Source organism: Talpa occidentalis, unplaced genomic scaffold, assembly GCF_014898055.3.
Source record: "Talpa occidentalis isolate TD23 unplaced genomic scaffold, MPIMG_talOcc4v2.1 talOcc4.11, whole genome shotgun sequence".
In the NCBI taxonomy this organism is placed as follows: Eukaryota; Metazoa; Chordata; class Mammalia; order Eulipotyphla; family Talpidae; genus Talpa; species Talpa occidentalis.
Window position 1 is genome coordinate 79503410 of NW_023601104.1, and position 21390 is coordinate 79524799.

At 36.8% G+C, this 21390-nt stretch overlaps 1 protein-coding gene across 3 annotated transcripts in view; it reads left to right on the forward strand.

Annotated features, from left to right (window-relative positions):
- The window catches only part of RPS6KA5 (ribosomal protein S6 kinase A5), a 147430-nt gene that overhangs the window by 50590 nt on the left and 75450 nt on the right, over positions 1–21390 (forward strand). For 2 of the 3 annotated variants that reach the window (XM_037503707.2, XM_037503709.2), the window contains exon 2: positions 1968–2039. In XM_037503707.2, coding sequence (XP_037359604.1) covers positions 1968–2039 — 72 coding nt within the window. Of the gene's footprint in view, positions 1–930; positions 965–1967; positions 2040–21390 lie in introns of those variants that run through there. The other variant, XM_037503710.2, reaches the window with a different exon arrangement.

A 21390-nucleotide genomic window follows, 5' to 3' on the forward strand; every position in this document is an offset into this window, starting at 1 on the left:
GGTTCATCCCCGGCCGCCGGGTGAGGGTCCCACATGGCGGGCAGACCTCTCCTGCCGCCCGCTGCTCCCCTCAGCAGTGTACTTCAGTCCTTCTGCCTGCTCTGCTCCCCGCTCTGGCTCTGGTGAATTCTCTTACCCTTCCCGTGCTTCTGACTGTACCCAGTGCTTGTATAAATAAATAAATAAATCTTAAAAAAAAAAAAAAAAAGATTGATCATTGGCTTTTTACCCCAAGCTGAAACTTCGCCTTTGGTGAGCTGAGCTGGACCACAGGACCTGCTTAAAACTTAGTGCTGATTTGTTCCCATTACAAAATTTTGCATTAATAGTCAAGCTCTTAGAAACAAAAAGTAGAATGAATCATGGTTCCTATGGACTGGGGAAAGGGAAAAAGAATTGTTCGGTAAATATAGAGTTTGTTTTGCAAAGTGAAAAAGTTCTAGAAGTCTGTTGCAAAAAAAGTATATATAGTTAACAATACTGTACTGTGTTTTTAAAATGGTTAAAATTATATATATATATATTTTAACTACAAAATTTTTAATTATGCATTTATATAACTGGGAAGATGTTTAAATTAATTACTCCTTGAGACTTTCAATTCTGAAAGTTCTTAGTTGGGTCTACTTTTCTTGAAGTTGTAGTCCCAAAGCATTATTTTATTTGTAAATAGTTATAATGCTTACTGGCACACAAAAAAACCTGTACAATTTAACTTATTTAGTCTTCATCACAACCCCATGAGGTAGGTATTGTATTATTTTTTGCTATCTTATCACGGGCATTTTCAAATATACAAAAAATTTGAAAGACTAGTACCTTAAACATTTTCTACCCACTATATAGATTCTGTAATAAATATTTTGTTATATTTGCTTTATCACATCTTTAGATTCATCCATGAATACACCTTATTTTTAAAATGCATTTCAAAGTAAATTGAAGACATCAATAAACTTTGAGGGTAGGTATTTTTGTTGTCCCCGTTTTATACTTGAGGGACCTGAGACACAGAGAAATTTATTGGAGATCACTCAGTTCTTTAAGTAGTAAAACTAGGATTTGAACAACACCTGCCATAACTACATCTATAGAATCCTGGCTCACATATTAATAGGAGTTACCATAAAGAAGAATTTTGTGATCCAACAAACTTGGCAGATACAGTATCTCAATCTTGAAAATTCATTTGCTTATTTTCTTGCTACAGGATCTGGACAGTTCAGCAGAAAAAGCACTCATTAAACTTTAAATCAATCATTTTAAAATTTATTCAACTGGAAAGCATCTTTCTCCCAAGCATAACACCCATTAACGTCTCATAGGATGGGACCAGAATTCAGTGGACTATGCTTTTGGAATATGCTCATTTATAAGACATCCTAATAGATCAAAATATACTTTTCAGTTTATATTTTTAAGCATAGTCCTAGAACTTTAGAGCTGTAGAGATCTTAGAGCTGGTTAAGACCAATACTTTGATTTCAGAGCTGAGGGAACTGAAACACATGGTGGTCAAGGGCAGGTAAACATGTGCAAGTGCTTAGTGACAGAAATGGTAGCGGAACACAGCCTAGAGCCTGGGGTGGCATCTGGTAGACACTCGGTAAATATTTATTGAATAAATGAATCCATCTAAATGTGTCCATTTTTATTTCACTACATATTTATGTATTAGAATTTGTATTTATTTTCTGATTATATTGGTTAGTAGAGAGTCTATTAACACTATTTTTATGCTAACTTTTGATATAAACTATAATTAAATGCTCAAAAATTTTATCATAATGTATAGTATACAGAAAAGTGCACACAGCATAAATGTACAGCTTAACAAATAATTATAAAGTGAACCCTGGTTTAACTACCTGAGTCAAGAAATAAAATAATTGCTGGAACCCAGAACTCCCGATTAGTTACCTCCTGTTGCTAATCCCCTTAATTTCTCTTTTCTCTTTCATTTTTAGCCAATTTAACAGGACATGCAGAAAAGGTGGGAATTGAAAATTTTGAGCTCCTGAAGGTCCTAGGAACTGGAGGTAAGTCATAAGTTAATTTTTTTTAAGGGAAAAGAGTACTTGCTATTCCTATGACCATGAATTATATTCCCAACATAGAAATAAGTTATAATTTAGAAAGCGTAAGGAACCCAATAGGAATACTGTCAGCAAACATAAACAAACCATTTTTAGAAGAAATAGAAAAGGCAAAATTTGAAAAAATTGATAAAGACTTGGGAAAACCTGTCTCTCTTCCCCTGCTGTTAGGAATATGAATTCATTCAATCTTTGCACAGGACACACTATTAAAAAAAGCCACTAACATTTACAGAGAGCCCTTGCCTGTGCCCAGTACTCTGAAGTACTCTGAAGTACTTGACACCAGTTGAGTCATTTAGTCCTCACTCAATCTTACTGATATTCAATGCTCATCATTTTTAATAATGGAAAACTCAATACCCTTCAAAAACCTGACAACTTGGGTTTGGGTAAATGGAACTTGGGTCTATATTTTTGAAAGCTTTACACAATGTAATAAGTAAAAACAAAATAAGGCTACAGAGGAAAACATATGAGAACGTACAATGTACCATTTCCATAATATAAAAAAAATGACCTGAGGGAATGTCTGCCTGTATTGTGTACATGGAAAGATCTGTGAGCTCTGTACCAAAATAACAGCAGTGGTTAGCTCTGGGTGGTGGGGTTTTAGATGACCTTGATTTTCTGCTTTATACTTTTCTGTGCCTTCTGAATTTTTGCTGCCACTGTCCTTGCTGTTCAAGAGTTAGGGCCCCACAAGCATATGACCTGTCCAATTGCAGAGAAGCCCACATTTAAGCAAAATAAGTCAGAAGGGAAAAGATAACTATCGGATGGTTTCACTTATGTATGGAATACAGAGAAACCAAACAAAAGGTCAGGAAAAAGACCAAACTTGCAAGCAGACCACAGATCTGAGGCATCCAGCAGGGGAGGTACAGGGAAAGGGTCAAAACGGGGAAGAACACAAGGGACTGCGGTGATGGATCAGGTGCTATGGTGCTGGGAGAACTGCTGGGGCTACACCTGAGGGGAGAAGTGAAATACTGCCTAAAAATTAATGAAGGAAGGGGAAAAAAAGCCTCACATGCAGTTTAGGTTTCTGCTTTCACTGGTCTGCAGTATGAATAATTTATGAACCAGGCTCCCATGTTTTCATTTTGCACTGGACCAGCCAGCTCTGTAGCTGCTCTTATCAGGAACACCCTGGCCTTTCCACCTCCCCCTGAACATGTGGCTTTGTATCTCTGCTGCTGTGAGCTTTCTGCTCTCCTTTCCTTCCTTCAGGTAGGAGCAGGGAGGAGGATTTTAACTCTCTTCCATCCTCAATAGAACTGTTGTCTCCCTAGCGAGGAGAGAGCCTCAGAGAAGAGAACATTTTTCTTCTCCACTAAGGATCAACTCTTTGCTCTGGGCAGGCGTGCTGTGAGGAGCAGCCTGGCAGGGCAGGGGACACTGTACCTGTACTAATTTCTGCCCTTCCCCTTCCGAGGTGCCAGGCCTTCTAGTGGTAGAAAAGAATTTCTCCCGGAATCCCTGCATACTTGTGTATGAACTTATATGTCACTTCGCCTTTGTTGTCTGTCTTTAGGTCATTTGGTAATGAGCCTTCAGGCCCAGAGCCTTGCAAATAGGGGCGTCCTGATTTCCCTGAGTAGTTGAGCATATCATGGAGAGCCAGCCTTTACAGCTGCCTGTGACTAACGCCCTGTAGTTTATTATCATCAAAAAAGCATTTGATTTTTAGGAAGAGTTTAGTGTTGTCAACTTGGAGGTTTTACAGCACATTCTCATCTCCAGATCATTTAAAAAGTTTTACTTAAAGAAAAAAAAAATGAGCCCTGTCCTACCTTATCTCTAAGAAATCATGCTTTCACAGTATCAAAATAATGTTTTTTTTTTAGTCACTAACTGGGTTCCTATTTCAAAGGTATTATCTACTCAAAGCGTTTCCTAGTTCTATGCGACAAAATGGATGGCACTGAAGGAATGATGCTAAATGAAATAAGTCAGGAAAAAGACAGATACTGAATGATTTCACTCACATGTGGAATACATAGGGAAGAAACCCCAAAACAAAAGAACTGACAAAACTAAACTAAAACCTTCGAAATATGGCTGCAGAATTTGGGGGGGGGGGACCTTGACTTAGGGTACTTGGATAGTGGCAACAGGCATCTGCAGGGTGTGAATCTGTTCCTCTAAATCATGTACAGTGTTGTAAAGCAGTGTGACCTCAATGAGGAGAAAAAGAAAGTGCACGTTCAGTTCACAGTATTTTGCAACCATCACCACAGTCAATTCTAGAATATTTTCCTTTCCTCAAAAAGAAACTCTGAACCAGACCTCCTTGGTGACCTAGGGGTTAAGTCTCAGCTCTATCACTGCCATAGCCTGTGTTCTATCCCCAGCCAGGGAGCTGACCCAAGTGGTGCAGCAGACCTCTCCTGTCTTGCCTACTGCTCCCCTCAGCAGTATATTTCAGTCCATCTGCCTGTTCTGCTCCCCACTCTGTCTCTGGTGAATCCTCTCACCCCCACACCTCTGGCCCACAGTCCAGCTCTTGTATGCACAAATAAAAATAAATTTAAAAAAAAAAAAAAAAAACTCTGAACCCTTCAACTGTTCCTTCCTGAGCTCATAGTCACTTTAGCCTTAAGCAACCACTAACCTACTTTCTGTATCTATATTTGCCTATTCTGGACATTTAATATAAATGGAATCATACAGCATATGGTCTTTTGTATATGATTTTTTTCACTTAGCATATGTTTTCTGGGTTTATCCATGTTGCAGCTTATTTCAGTACTTCATTCTTTTTTATGGCTTGTTACTATTCAGTTGTATGGATAGACCACATTGTATTTATCAGTTAATGGACATTTGGGTTGTACCCACCTTTTGTTATTATTGTAAGTAGTGCTGCTGTGAATATTTGTGTGCAAGATTTTTTGGTGAATTTATGTTTTAGTTTTTCTTGAGTCTACACTTACGAGTGAATTGCTGGTTCAAATGATAATTTTTAGTTTAATTTTTTGGAGAACTACCAGACTGTTTTCAGTGTATGAGGTTTTCAGTATCTTCATATCCTTTCTAAAACTTGTTATTATCTAACATTTTTATTGTAGTTATCCTACTGTTAGTTAGGTGGCCAAGGTTGAGTTTTAAGAATGAGATTCATTAATGTTTCTACTCCTGCTCAAAGGAAATAAGTCAGAAGGAGAAAGACACAAATACTGAATGATTTCACTCATATATGGAATACAGAGCAAAATGCTTAAGTGATTAAATTTGAGTTAACCCTCAGTTTTCTCTTTAGCTACTTTGTACAAACTCGTGTACTCTTAATTTTTTTTAATGGGATGTTATATAACTTCCCTCCTAAATTTATTCCAGTATTAAATGATCCTTGATGAAAGAATAATCTTCGTATCTTCCTATTTGCCATAGATTAGGTATAGCAATTGTGAGAGATTGTAGGAAATTTGCACAAAAAATATTATGTGCTTAAACTTAAATTATATCTGTATTGCCTAAGGAATTTGTAGTGTGTCTTGCCCACCCCCTTTTCTTTTAATCAGAGCTCGTCTCTTAATTCAGTAATACAAATCACCAGGGAAATAGGATTTAGAGAAACAAATTTTCTTAACTGATAACTTTTTAAGGGTAATGCCTCACACATATAGTAGTCTCAATAAATATTTACTGAACAAATGAGTACCTTATTATAGTTCTTTAAAGACTCGTGAATATTTGAAAGTCGATTGCTATTTTTTATTTGTAATGTTCACAGATGTTATGGAGATTATAATTTGCATTCTCTTCATAATTAAAGTTTTATAAATGTCAGTTCTATTTTTTTTTAACCAAAAGTGAAATTGTAGTATAAACACTACCACAATTAATCAGTGAAATTTGTATTTATATATTTTAAGTCAGGTTTTGATTAACCCAATTATTGCTGATTTCATTTTACAAATTGATACATGGAAATCTACAAATTATAGAAAATGAGGTATAACATCAGACTAAGATGACTTTTTATTCCATATATGGTCAAAACCAAAAACCTTTTATTCCATTCTAATAGATGACTCCTTCGTAGCAAAATAGAATAGGATATACAGATCTTCTCAGGCATTTTTAAAATGTAATATCATTTTCATCATTGAATTTAAAGTATCTAAAAAGAGCCATAAACTAATTCTATGCCTGCTCTTTAAATTTTATATCTGGTAGTATATTCTAAATACATAAGCAGAAATAGAAAGGCAGCTTTTTGCCTCTTCTGATAAGATAACAGCTTAGATATCCTGGAAAATTTGTCTCATAACTAACCCCCAATTTCTGGATAAAATATTTCCCAAAAAATAGTCTCTTCAACTGTATAGATCAGTTCACAGAATTAAGGGAAAAACTTAGAATTTTAAAAATGGAAGCAGGAATCAAAAAAATATGTTCCTTGCAGGCAGAGGTTATGCTCGGGGTAATCTGCCAGTGAATTATGAGCTAGTTGTTTGGATCTGCCATTTTCACACTTATAATGGGGGAGAACATCTAAAACCCCCCAAAGTAAAGAAGTCTCCTATTTAGTCAACAACTAAATGAGAAAAAAATACAGCTTATAAAGGGAGATGGAGAGGATATTTTTCTGCCTTAACACTGCCTCTGGTTGAAGGGAACAAAATAGTAAATAAAGTCTTGCCCAAGCATTTACAGCATAAGGTGGGCATCATGCAGGTTTGCAACTTAAAGTCTAACACACACATTTGTGTGTGTCCAAAAATAAGAATTTAGTTTACAGTTATACTGAGTTGATGGTATTCCTAGGTGTTTAGCAAGAACAAATGCAAATCCTCTTTGAATGAACTTTTTTCCTAGGTCTTAAAGAAGTACCAAAGAAAGTTTTACAGAGAAGATCTTACTATGAACAATTGTAAATATCTAAGAAGCAAAACACTATGAGTAAAAAAGAAGAAACAAGTAGCAGCGTTAGACTTGGGTAGACTTGGAATTATTTTATATGAGATATGATACATATGTTTTATATTTTTAAACTTTAGAAGTGACCTGATTGTAATATTAAAGATAGAAACATACTATAAAATGACCAGATTTGAAAAAGAACTAATAGTATTCTTAGAAGTGAAAAAATAATTCAGATTATAAACTCAGATGGTTTACTAACTGATGGGATGTAGCTAAAGAGAGAATTAGCAAATAGGGAGACAGATTTGAGAAAAATTGCCAAATACAGAATGGAGAAAAAAGTGATGGCTTACATAAAAGAGAAATTAAGATATGGAAGACAGATACAGAAGATATAAACTATCTAATCAGAGTCCCATAAAGTGCTAATAGAGTCTGGAAAGACACTATCCAAAGATATAGCTGAGAGTTTACTAGAATTGATTGAACATATCAGTTTGCAGATTTAAGAAACAAATCCCAAGCAGACAAGTATGAAGAAATTATTATATAAATACACCGTAGAGAAACTGATGAACACCAGAGACAGACAAATAACCTAAAAGCAGCCAGAATGAAAAGGCTTATTTATAAAGGAACAATAGATTAACAAGTGACTCTTCAGCAGCAACCATGAAAGCTACAAGGGGAGTAGAAAAATATCTACAAAACATCCAGGGCAAATAACTATCAATTTAGAATTGTATACCAGCAAAATTGTTTTCTAGAAGTGAGGGCAAAAATAGATATTTGCAGACATTCAAAAGCTGAATGTGTTTTCCACGAAGAGATCCTCACTAAAATTCCTGATGGATATGGTTTCAGAAGGAATGTGATCTTAGGTGAATTTCTGAGGTACAAAAAGTATGGGTGAATAAAGAAAATCTGATTAATGTTAACTATTAAAGCAATAGTTGATGCAAATTGGTGGGGTAAAAAAAGAAAACTGAAATATAAGTTAAAAATAATATATAGAAATTAGTGTTCTGAGGCAACTGCACATGAACCTTGAAATGTAAGTTGCTGAATTAATTGAAAAAAGAATAGGGAAACCTGAATAGTGCTAGAACCAATAAAGAAAACGGTCAGTAAATACTAATTTTCCTACTAGAAAAACACTTAGTAGGGTTTTAAGAATGAATTCAAATTTCAAGGCATAAATAATTCTAATCCTCTATAAACTCAGAGCACAAAAAAATGTGATTATTTTGATGAACTCATTGTATGAGTTACCTTGATCCCAAAATCTCACAGAGTATGAGGAAGAAATACAATAGGCCCATCTCACAAATGTGAAAGTTTTTAACGTCAGATTTATAAAATCAAACCTTGCATGTATTTTCTTTCAATACATTTAATACTTTGTCTCATTATTTATCTTACTTTTGGAGAGGTTTGATCACAAGTCTTTAAGATGACTCTGCTAAGGGGAGCTCACCAGTCATGTTCTGCTTTTGCACTTCATGCTGCTTCCTGGGCCTGTGATGGGTCTCTTGTTAGCCATGGGCATTGCTTTTCCTTGTTGTCAGCTGACGGTCTGTTGCTCTTATAAGAAGATGGAATAACTAGGAAATGTCATCAGAGGTATTTCTGTATTTTAAATCACAGTTTTGATGACTAAATGGTGTAGGTGGAAACTTTTATTACGAAGATAATAAAATCTCAGTTTTTATTCAAAAATTTCACCACTAATCTTTCAGTCTCATTACCTTTTTAAGAGTTTTTTCCCAGCACTACTTAGAATAATAGAAACGCCTCATCAGATGTCTTTATCTTTCATGTCAGGTCTTTTTTGGAAGTGAAACTGAAAACTTCTGATGAATTAATTTTCCTATATTTTGAACTAGAAAAAATGCTATTCATCCAGTATCTTCAAGACCTTGTGGAATATTTGAATATGAAAGATTGACTTCTAAATCTCAAATACATGTAATATTCATGAAAAAACTCTTTTACTCGAATACTGGTTTATTTTCAGCTACCCCAAGTAATATGTTGATCCTTTTCCTAAACTAGAAACTTAAAGTAATTTTTTATCCTTCTCTATTTTGACCTTTCAGTTTCTTGTTTCTCACAATTCCTTTTATTTTTCCTTGAAAATGATCCTTGGATTTACCTTTTCTGTTCCTAGCACCATCAATCATAGTACTCACACATGGGTGGTGGTTCAGGTTTTTTTTGGGTTTTTTTTTTTTTTAAGATTTATTATTCATACAAGAGCTGGGGTACAGGCCAGAGGTGTGTGTTGGGGGGGATGAGATGATTCAACAGAGACAGAGTGGGGAACAGAACAGGCAGATTGACCAAAGTACACTGCTGAGGGGAACAGCCAGTGAGTCAGGAGAGGTCTGCTGCGCCATGTAGGTAGCTCCCTGGCTGGAGATCGAACTTGTGCTGCAGTGGCTGCGGACAGCTTCATAGATTGCGTCTTATCCCCTTGCACCACCAGGGAGGCCCTGGTCCAGATTTTCTTAACCCATCTGCCTTTCTCCAAATTTTTCTTCCCTTTTATGCATTTCTACCCTGTTCTATTACAAGTAAAATGTAGTCTTATTTCAGAACAACACTACTGAGCCTTTTCCCTATTTCAGAACTTGTAATACCGTTTTTTCCTAGTAGATTGGTTAAGTTCAAGTTCTTGCCTTACTTTCAGGCTCAGCTCTGTTTCTCCTGTCTTTTTCCCCAATTACCCTGATATTCTGCCTGCTTCCCAGTTTTGTTGACTTTCTTTTACTCTCCTACCACTCTGTACTTTTCCACCCTCTGATAGCCTCTCTTATCGTCTTCCCCATCTTTGTGTGCCTGCTCTTGGCCACCTGTCCAGAGCCTGCCCGAATTGCTTTCTTCTTTGAGTCGTGGCACTGAAAGCACTTTGTAGAGTACTGCACTGAGTAGTTCTCTGACTTTCCCTTCATGTCTGCTGCTTTTTCTTCTAGATTGTAGGCTCTTAGGAACATCTCTTTATTTTTCCAATGCTGTTGCCCTGCTCTGTCTCCACTGACCATAACCATAAGTGTAATAACAGTCTGACAATTATGTCATTTGTGCTCTTGTTACTAGCGTTATTCTTGAGATTGATACTCCTAAATTTAGGAACCAATACCTTTGGTTCATCTTTTAGAGTTAATTTGGTTTTGTGATGAAATTTTGTGTTGTTTGTGGGAACAACAATTCTGTTTTGATTTCTGTTCTTACCCTTTCTGCTGCCTACCTTTTGACCATTTTGCTTTCTTTGAGACATCTCTCCAAGTAGGGGAGAAGAAAGTCTTTAAACATACCCATTGGATTCATCATTGATAATTCCTGTGCTTAATGGAGTGAAGCATGAAGGTCTCAGCTAAAAGACTTTACTTTTACTGTTCACTTTGAATTTTCTTTGTCATACATGATCATGTACTTGGGAGATTTTTGTCACTGTGAGAAAAAGAAAAATTTTCCTCTGTAACTGCAAAGGGTTTAGGTGACTAAACCCTTTGACTAAAGGTGACTAAAGCACTCCCAAGGGTGCTTTTACACTTGTGAAATACTTGGGTATCAAGGATGACTTAGAAGACCCAGGCTTGAGTCGCAACATTAGAATTGCCTGCTTGTGTTCTCCTGGGTAAATCCCATGAGCCCTGTGGGACTAAGATCCTATAGGAGTAAGTTAACAATATCTCTCTCATGATGTTCGTGTAAAATTAGTGAGGTAATGGATATGAGTTGTGCTTGCTAGATTACCAACAGTCGAGATTATATATTGAATGGGGAACTCCATTGTAAAGCTACACCCTAAATTAGAAAAACAGTTATTTAGGATTTATTCATAAGGACAGATTATTTGTTATTTTATTGGTTACTGCTAGGCTCTCTGGGAGTAATTTCAACTAAAGTTATATTTCTAAAAAAAAATATAACATCTCATTAATGACATGTTGGTAATTGAAATTTTATTAGCATGTCTAAGAAGTTAATTTGTAAATTATAATGCTGAACAGCGACATGACAATTGAAAAGATTGTAAGATTCTTAGTCTTTGTTTTTTTCTAACTATTTACTTTAGTTATAAACACTTTGTATATTTTAGATTAACAGTATTGTACTAAGATACACATAAAATGAGTAATCAACATTTAGATTGCTTGACGGAAGCTGAAAGGAAAAGAAGCCCAACTGCTAAAGGAGCTGCTTTAACACTCTACCAAGCTCTCAGATTAGCCTGACACATCAGTGAATATCATTTCTTAACAAATATTTGAGAAACCTAAAATATGTCTAGTAATTGGGAAATACAACCTATCAAAGATCTTCCAGGTTCCAGGGGAGTTCTTCCTAATCCATTCTCCACAGTATAGCCGGAGTGATCTTCCTTATATGCAAATTTGATCATGTCATTTCTATATTTATAACCTTTTGATTCAATCCCATTGTTCTTGGGATTCTTTCATTCACGTGAATCTATCAAGAAGCAGGTAATGTTTTGGGCGCTGGGCATAGAGAGTAGTATTAACAAAAAAGATCTGTTACATACAAGCTTTCAAATTGAATAATATGCACCTAATCCACTTAATGTAGAATTGTTTTTGAGCTTATGAAACCTTGGCATGAGTGCTGGCAAGTAAAGAAACCCACAGTGCCCTCCCTGCAGTAATGCCTACCAAATAATGGTCATTTGTCTCAGTGTCAGTCCTGGGTACCCACGGATAAAGGTTGCTTTTCCCTTTTCCCTTTTCCCTTGTGCAGTTGTTTTTGTTTCTGGTCATCTCATCAGCAACAGATCTTACAAGTTGTTCTGTGGGAATATTCACCCATCAGAGAGACTATCTTTGGCTTGCTCATGCCAGCCTGGAGTGCTATATACTCGAAATGTAGACTGACGGTTCTTTACTAACTGGTTCTGAAGATCATCCCTGTCTGGATAGACATATTTTTTTAAATATTTTTACAGAAGATTTTTCATAAACACCTTTCATTTACTGAATAAGCCTTATTTCTATTTCTCCTGGGTAATTTGCCACTAGAGGGTGCTGGAACTTGCTCTTAGCAGCTTAAATACACAGCTACTTTTCGTTGATATGATAGAGGGAAGAAAAGTTTGGTTGAATCATGTAAGACTGTTTTTAAAAATATGATGACTTAGTCATCACTTGTCATTTTATTCTTTTAGGTGTTTGGAAAGTGTCCCTATTAAAATAGTACTCTTAAAAGCTTGTGTTCATTAAATTGTCAAAATTGTCATTCAAAAAAAATTTATAATTTTGCATCTGTGTATAACCTGATATCTTATGCTTCAGTGTAAACCTATAGTGTTTTTATAAACCTTAAAGGTTAAGTGTGAATTTTTTAAAAGTTATAATCCAGAGATTATTCTATCATGTGAAGATTTTGGTTGACATTGTCTCCCTCTAATCAATACAATTTGATTTGTCACCAGTGCTATCTAGGGTCTTATTTACTAGAAGCCAGGACAGGGGTTTAACTGTACAAGATTAATTGTAGGAATACTCTCAGGGGAAACACTGTGAAGGAAGCAGGAGGGCCATGCTTCCTTAAATTTCAAGACATTTAAATTAAAATGCATGTGGTTTTACATATTTATCAAATAGAAGCAATGATTTCTAAATTCCTTTATACAACAGATAACGCTACTGCACACTAAATCCAAATATCAAAAAATACCTTGTATCATTAAGTAGTTGAATGTAATTTGAAAATAAAAAAGAGAATTTGAGTTATTTAGTATAAGTATTGTTTAAGTTATCATTGTCACCAGGATTTATAAAATCATTAAAACAAAATCATTAAAACAAAATTTAAGACTCTCCCCCAAGGGGAGAGTCTCAGCATGCACAGTCTAAGCTGGCCTCTTGATTCAGCTTGAACCTATGGGAAGCTTGTAGCCAGTGAGGAGGCTGACCTTTGTATGTGCATTCAGCTGGGGGCTGCTTGGGTAGCCATGGGGTGAGGAATGATGGAATGTAATCTCTAGGAGAGGCGGTCGCCTCTCTGTTTGCCTTAGGCCTTTCCTCAGTGAAGGGGCCAGCTGGGATGTGCGCAGCTTGTGAAGATAGGATCTGGCAGGGTACCTTTCACCTCTACTACAGGTTAACACTGGCCCTCAAGACAGAATTATTTAGGTAGGAAAACAACTTGTTTGCTGAGTTATGAACAGAATGATTTGTGATTGTGCTCAGTCATCCTTATTTCCTTGTTTTCTTTTTTAGTAAGATCCTCAAGTGATCACCTCCTTCGTGGTAATATCTAAGTCTAGTCCTTGCAGGAGGACATGGTTCCCTTGGCAGCTTTCTCTTCTTTCCTGCTGGGCCAAAATCTTGGGTTTTTAAGTCATTTAAGACCAGGGGTAAGAAATGGCCTATTAATTACCTGGATCATCCCCCTGGAGAGCGTAAGGAGTAGGCCACACCACATACATGCATGACTGCTTACATGCCAATATGCGCTGATTTACTGCATATGGTATTATCAGCGAAACCTAAAAAGTGCTTATCTATTAGATTATCATACAGTTAGTCATTATTTAAACCATGCAGTCTGTATCAATGGAATTCATACTTAATCCTGTAGCTGTTTTTATTTTCAATCTTCTTAACTATTAAGTCTTTTTTTAGGAGCCATCACCACTCATGAGACAGTGTACTGATTTGTGTTCTGATTTAGCTGTACAGCTGTTTTTTGACCATTCAAGTAGTTAAGAAATGCATCAAATGGCCCAGGTTAATTTTAAAACTAATACTGGATTAAATCTAGAAGCTGGAGCTTTCATTGTGTTTTCTTCATGTCCTATTTAAAATATATATCTCTATATATCATCTAGATAGATTAATGTTAATGTTCGTGCATAAAACAAATGGCCTATGTCAGTCTCTTCCATAAAAATTATTGTCTGTGATTGCATATGCGTTTACTATGTCTTTTTGTTTACTTTTAGCATCTATTTATTAAGCATATTTGGGGTTCATAGCTTTCTCTAAGTGTTAGAAGAAAAATGAGTGTTTAATTATTCTGTCTTTATTAATCTTAGGAATTTTGTTTTAATGATTTTATAAATCCTGGTGACAATGATAACTTAAACAATACTTATACTAAATAACTCAAATTCTCTTTTTTATTTTCAAATTACATTCAACTACTTAATGATATAAGGTATTTTTTGATATTTGGATTTAGTGTGCAGTAGCGATATCTGTTATATAAAGGAATTTAGAAATCATTGCTTCTATTTGATAAATATGTAAAACCACATGCATTTTAATTTAAATGTCTTGAAATTTACAGATTTTCAAAAAGAGATTTAAGGGTGTATTCAAGGGTAGGAGGAAAAAAGCCTAAAAACGGAAATAAAAATGAGATAAAATGAAAGATATTATAATCACCTAGGATGAGAATCATTGTAATTGAGTCTTAATTTAACTGTGAAGTTACTAGAAATATGATAAATGGGAAATTCTTTGGGCTACATAATTTTTCTTCAAGAAAAGGCATGTAAAGTCATCTAAAATAGTGACTTTCAGGGTTTTTTTTTATTGTCACTGTAGGAAGAAGTAGGTTCATTTTTATATTGAAACTCAATGTGTTTATTATATGTGGACATGCACACACTGTCCCACTACACTTAGATAGTGTGTGTTATCCACCAGGCCCTATACTGGATGGCCACATTAACTTTTTTATTCCTCAAACCATATGGATAGGAACTGTTATTACCCCTAATGAGGAAATTGAGACGCAAATAGGTACTTGTTTAGCTCAGGGTCATCCAGTTGCTATGGAGCCTATCTAGGGTTCCAACCCCGGCTGGCTGGCAGCAGCTGTGCTCTAACCATTGTTCTGTTCTGCCTGCCTGTCTCCCTTCCATGTGCTCACATTTGTGTGACTGAATACAGACCTACAAAGGCGCACATACATACAAATAGGAAATAGAAATTTCATAAATATACTTAGTATGTTTAGTACTATTTCAGTTTTTAAAAATGCTTCTTGGACCCACTAAATAGATATCATTATCCATAACTGGTCACAGCCTAGTTTGAAAACACAGTTGTGTAGAGACTTCGGTGCCCTAGTTATATGACTCCTAGATCATGGGCATTCAATAATATCACAAGAATAGCATCTTTGACAAAAGATTATGGAAATATTCTTGAGAAAGCATTATTTTATATAGTTCCTTTTAAAGTGACATACTATTAAACCTTACTTTACTAAAATTTCTGAATCGAACTTACCTACTAATGGGGCCCAACTTTCTGTTGATCTGTCTTAATGGATTATTGGGAGGGACAGTAATGTTTCTTTTTGATTTTCAGGTTTAATTAATTAGGTTCTACTCATTTTGTTCAGCTTTTACTCACAAATTCAGTATGAACTTGAAAAATTCAAATTATGGTCATCATTTTTACCACTGAACTCTGAGTGTGTCTGCTCTGCTGTGGAAACAGAAGCTGCTCTCTGAGATCCTTTTTGTGAGAGTGGCTTAGGGGCACTGATACAAACCACCTGTGCATTAGTAACCATATCCATTTGGCTGGCTTGTTAGCACGGATACCAATTTTCAAGGACAGGACAAATTTATTTATTATTTTTTAAAGATTTATTTATATATGCCTACAAGAGCTGGAGTGTAGGACAGAGATGCATGGGGTGAGAGGACTCATCAGAGACAGAGTGGGGAACAGAACAGGCAGACTGACTGAAATACACTGCTGAGGGAAGCCAAGGGCAAGACAGGAGAGGTCTGCTTCGCCATGTGGGTTGCTTCCTGGCGGGTGGGGATCGAACTAGTGCTGCAGAGGCTGCAATTTCTTCATAGTGCGGTGCTTAACCCCTTGCACCACCAGAGAGGCCCCCCAGGACAGGAAAAATTTAGAGTTCCCAGAGTGTATTTCTTGTTTGGCCCCATTTCTGACACTTAGCGTTGGGTGAAATAGATTCTGCAGGGGATGGGGAAGGGGCAGGCGGATAGATTGACCTCCAGTACCCAGATCTTTCCCCAGCTTAAATTACATATGAGAAAAGGGTGGGACTGGGCATTGTGATTAGTGCTAATGTGGCTGTGGCAGATCACAAAGCAATGGCCATATGTGGGTGTCACTATGCTGCTTTTTTTTTTATTGAGGTAGCATTGCTTACAACCCTGTGTATGAATTAGGAGTTCACGTTCACACATCTTCATAGATATTACTATGTTAGGATGTTTTTCTGTTCTGGAATTGTGGCAGGTGTGTTTCCTGGGTTCCCTTTTACTAGGGTATGTAGCTAGGACTCATTGAATACCAGACTTTAAAGAGATTACCCAATTGAAATGCATTGTTCCTTCCCCCAAAGGGAACAAATTGATTTGCATTGATACTGTGGTATAGATTTGAAGTACTTGGTTTCTTTTGCTAAAGACCTAGCTTCAACTATCAAACTGTCAACTGATGAAGTGTATTTGTCTACATACTGTAGAGCTCTTTCTTTGACCACGTTTGCTTGCTGGCTTACAAGTATATGTTTAACATTGTTTGAGTTTCGAGCTCCAGAGTTAATTCTCACAATTTAAAATGAGTAAAATAAGATAACATTCATGATTTTGTGGAATTACAGCCTAGTGGAAGCAAGACAAGGAAGCAGTCACACAAAGGAAATGAATATTTCTGATCAGTTCCATAAAGAGGACGTATGGTGTTATGAGAACGTGAACTTAGAGGAACTGGTCTGGGAGTCAGGAAAGGCTGGATATCTGAAAGGGTGAGCAGATGAGAGGGTTAGAAGATGGAGCGAGTTTGGTAGAAGTCAGATCTTAGAGAGACATGAGCTTTTATCAGTGATGCCCTTTTTTTTGTAAGAGCAATGGGCGGTCAAGTGTTTTGAGCCAGAAGGGCTAGACTTTATCAACAACTTAGATGACAACACAGAAGGAATGTTTATCAAATTGAGGATGAAAGCAGTTGGGAAGCACAGCAGTATGACTGATGGTCAAGTCACCCTTCAACAAGATTCCAGTAATTTGAAGGGCAGGAGAAGATCCACCCACCTATAATGAGCATTGACCTGTGGCTGGTGAAAACTCTTTTGGATGAGGTGATTTGTACAGCGGTTAAAATTTTTTTGTTGTTGTTAAGATGGAAAATCATTTTAAAAGGATGCATATAAACATATGCTTTGAACATATTTTCATGTCAGTGTGTAAATATCCACTTGGCAGTCTTTGGATATAGGCATAGATTCTCCTTGAGAATGAGTTCATAAGCAGTAATTTGTTTAGCATAGACCATATTTGCAATGCTTCATCTAAAATCAAGTTTTGGATTCTTTAAAGTGGAGTTAAAACTAGACACATTTGAAGTAGTTGAAGTACAGAATCCTATTGGAATTTCACAATTCCCCCCACCCCTCGGCTTGTTTAGTTGTTTCACCCACACCTAATTTTTCAGCAGTTCCTTTAAAAAGAAAATGTGTCTTTTATCTAATTCTTTCAAAGCATTCAACCTCATTTTTCTCTTTACTTTCACACATTTCAGTGGTTTATGTAATACAAATTATATAATAAGGATAATGTATACCCGGCATAAACAAGGCAATGAGTATCAGCAAGTGGTGTAAGTCCACGGCTAACCTGCGAGGGGACAGGTACTTGGTGAGCTAGCAGCAGGTGTGCAGTGCCAGGCCTATGACTCATAGCGGCCAGGTATGTCAGTTAGTCCTGGGAGATGTTTGAGTAAAGTCACAGTTTCTGCCATATAGATGTTTAAAGCATCAGGTCAATTACAGTAGTCTGTGCTACAATTGAGTATGAACCCCAAATAACGCATGGCTTAGAAGCAGCGTGTGCAGTGTACACAGTGGTTAAGCCACATGAATAATGTTCGAGTGACAGAAGCCAGTGTCTCATAGGGGTGGTTGAGCCCCTCAGGTCCCAGTGAGAACAGCATGTCCTGGTTGAGCATTACACGAAGGGTGGTCAACCAGAGGCCTCCGGGGACAATGGTTCTTAGCTTCTTCTAGCTCATAGCTGCTTCCTCTAGAACAATGCTTGTAAACATATGCACTTACAAAATTGTGCCTGCATTTAATTATATGGCATTGTAAACTGGTTACTTTTACAGAGAGACTGTAAAAATATTTTTTAACAAATTGACCTCAGCATTTTAGTGAGGATTGATGGTTACTTCTTGAAGTATTTTAATACATTTAAATTTTAAAAATAAAGTGAAAGATCAGCTTATTTATGCTCAAAGTAAAACTCAGTGAGAAGGCGGCTTTTATTGCCTTGAAAAAGTTGAAATTGTGTAGTGGATTTTGACATGGCAGTGTGAGTGTCATCTTGTTTTAAAACTGTTGTTCACTTTTATCTTTTCTTATCATGGCAAAAAGTACTCAAAACCTGATTCATAATGATAATTATGACAAATGGAATAAGAGTCCCACGTTTAGATGAGCCAGCTAAGAAGAGATCTGTTCCTGGGAACATATCCCCCAACACCTCTGTTTGGTTTATTTGACATCATTTCCATTGAGAGCACTGCCTTGAGGCTGTCAGCATGGTGCCATCAGGGGAATGGAATTCTGCTGGGTAGGATAGAAATACAGATCCACATTTCAAGATAACTTGAATAGAAGTTATCTTCATAATATATCTGATTTTTCCTCCATCCTATGGAAGTCTTTCTTCAGGTTTGGAAAAATTTACATAGCTGTTTTTATCTGAAATGGATACTTTACTAACAGCGTACGTAGGTTCTCAGCAGAATCTGAAAATAATGTGTGTAGGACCTTGAATTGAAAGATTTGCTTCATTCATATGGTCACAGATCAGGAATTAAGCCTTCCTGTCATTTATTTAAAATTTACTTTCACTCAATCTCAAAAGAAGAACTTGTACCTTAGGCTCTGGAAAACCAGTGAACTCCATGCTTTTTTTTTTTTTTTTTTTTTTTTTGGTTCACATTTCTTGGCAGAGTATTTCGAAAAAGCCTGGATCTGATGAGACTGATTGAATGCACCTCAGCACACGAGACTTCTGTAAAGATTGCCAGCAGGGCATTTGAAGCCATTGCATGTTGATGCAGAAATTAAAGTGCTCCACTAAGACATGAAACTTAGTTTCTCTCTCTTTTTTTAAAAAGATTTATTTATTTATTTATACAAGCTCTGGGTACAGTCAGAAAGTGAGAGGGTGAGAGAATTCACCAGAGCCAGAGCGGGGAACAGAACAGGCAGAGTGACAAAATACACTGCTAAGGGGAGCAGTGGGCGTGTCAGGAGAGGTCTGTTGCACCATGTGGGACCCTCGCCAGTGGCCGGGCATCGAACCAGCGTTGCAGAGGCTGCGGGCAGCTTCACAGCCCAGCGCTCAACCACTGCGCCATCAGGGGAGGCCCAAAACTTAGTCTCTTTAAACACAAATCTAATGTCTTGCTAAAACTCCATTTTTAGGTGTTCCTTCTAAGCAGGAAGTACTGGGGTTTTGGTTTTGTTTTGTTTTGTTGGTTAAAAGAGTTTTCACCATTGGTAGCCTTTGCAGTTTCCAAAAGATGCTTTCAAAATATGAATTTTCTAGTGACCTCAGCACACACAATGAATGAAAGCCAGGTGTTGACTGCACTAGGAGGCAACTGGTCATTTCCCTTGTTGCCAACAAAAAGGAAATAATATTCCTACCAATTTTTTTATTTCAATGGCCCCTCTTAAAATACTGGAAAACATGTAGGCTATTCTGCAGCATGTGTACTCTTCGACAGAAGGGCTACTTTATTTCTCCGTCTGCTCTAAACTGCAAACAGCTTAACCAGGGGAGGTGGCTTCTTTAAGGTCTGTGGTGGTTAATGTGTTTCTGTTACTGTCTTTCCCTTTGGCAGTGAGTTAAGCAGCCTTATGAGTGAAGGCTACTGGTAGGCAGCCGTGTTGTAGTTAGGAACCCTACTCATAAGTCAGATCCTCTTTGAAATATGGTTGTTTGGAACATTGGAAGCCCTCCTTGAATCTTGTTGACATTAGCACCGGTTGGCCTCACTGTTAATCATGATGATTATAAAAATAAGAACAAAAGATCTCTGTGCTTTAGCAGACCTTTTTTTTCTGGACATTTTCTGCTAAATTAACATAATTGTACTGGCAGGATATGTAGTCTTAACTCACGTTATTGGAAAACTCCTGGCTGTTACCATGTGGCAAGGTGGTCTACTATTTGACCATAATAGTGGCAGTGAGGATGATTTTATATTATTTGACCACATGCAGTAGTATTTTATACTATCTCACATTTATTTGGAGTGAAATAAAGTAAGAGAAAAGAAAGAAAAAATATTTACCAATAGGGCACATCTGTTGAACATATTTGTGATGAGAAGTCTCGGTTATTTTAAGATTGGTTTAAAGAAAAGAACATTTTACCTAGATGAAATGGCATGGTAGTATTTTTAAATAGTAGAATAATTATCTCATATAAGAAGAGTGATATCTTTTTATAAATCCAGAGGGTATACATAAGTGCAGAGAACCTGCTCTGCCCAGCAAGGCATGTGCCCTGTGGCCGTAGTCCCTCCTCCCAGGGGGTTGGCACTGCTCCCAGAGTTTGCCTAGCGGGGCCTGTACTTAGGGATTGTGGTGATCTTGACCACCTAAGCCATAAACTTCTGCCAGAGATGTTAGAGGGCTTCTGTTAATATTGCTTGCAATTTCAGATCTGTTCATGTTTATTAAATCTGAGGGTATCTTTTGTTTATATAATGTCAGCTTATGTTACTTTAGGTTTTTTTGTAAGTATAGAGGAATACTTGACATACTGCATTTATTTGTATGGGATTCTTATTAAGAACTGTTTTCATTAGTAACAAAACCTAGAGGTTTTATCTGATGTCTAAAATGTCCTAGTTGGGCCTCCCTGGTGGTGCAAGGGGTTAAGACACAACCTATGAAGATACCCGCAGCCACTGCAGCACGAGTTTGATCCCTAGCCAGGGAGCTACCCAATGGCGCAGCAGACCTCTTCTGACTCGCCTGCTGTTCCCCTCAGCAGTGTATTTCAGTCAATCTGCCTGTTCTGCTCCCTACTCTGTCTCTGGTAAATCCAATCATGCCCCACACGTCTGGCCTGTACCCCAACTCTTGTATGCAAAAGTAAAGGAAATCTTAATAAACAAACAAACAAACAAATAAATAAATAAATAAATAAAATAGAATAAAATAGTTGTTCCAGTATTGGGTTGTGGTTAATTGACCATAATAACAGCTAGTTCCCTACTGTTAAAAATATTGAGGAGAGAATACAAGAGTGAAACCATAAATTTGTTACTAGTGGTTAGATATGTAAATACTGGGTTAGACCAAGAAGTATATATGGCATAAAATTAAAGTCTATCAAAGAATCGTTTGAAATATGGATGCTTTTCCATTCAAA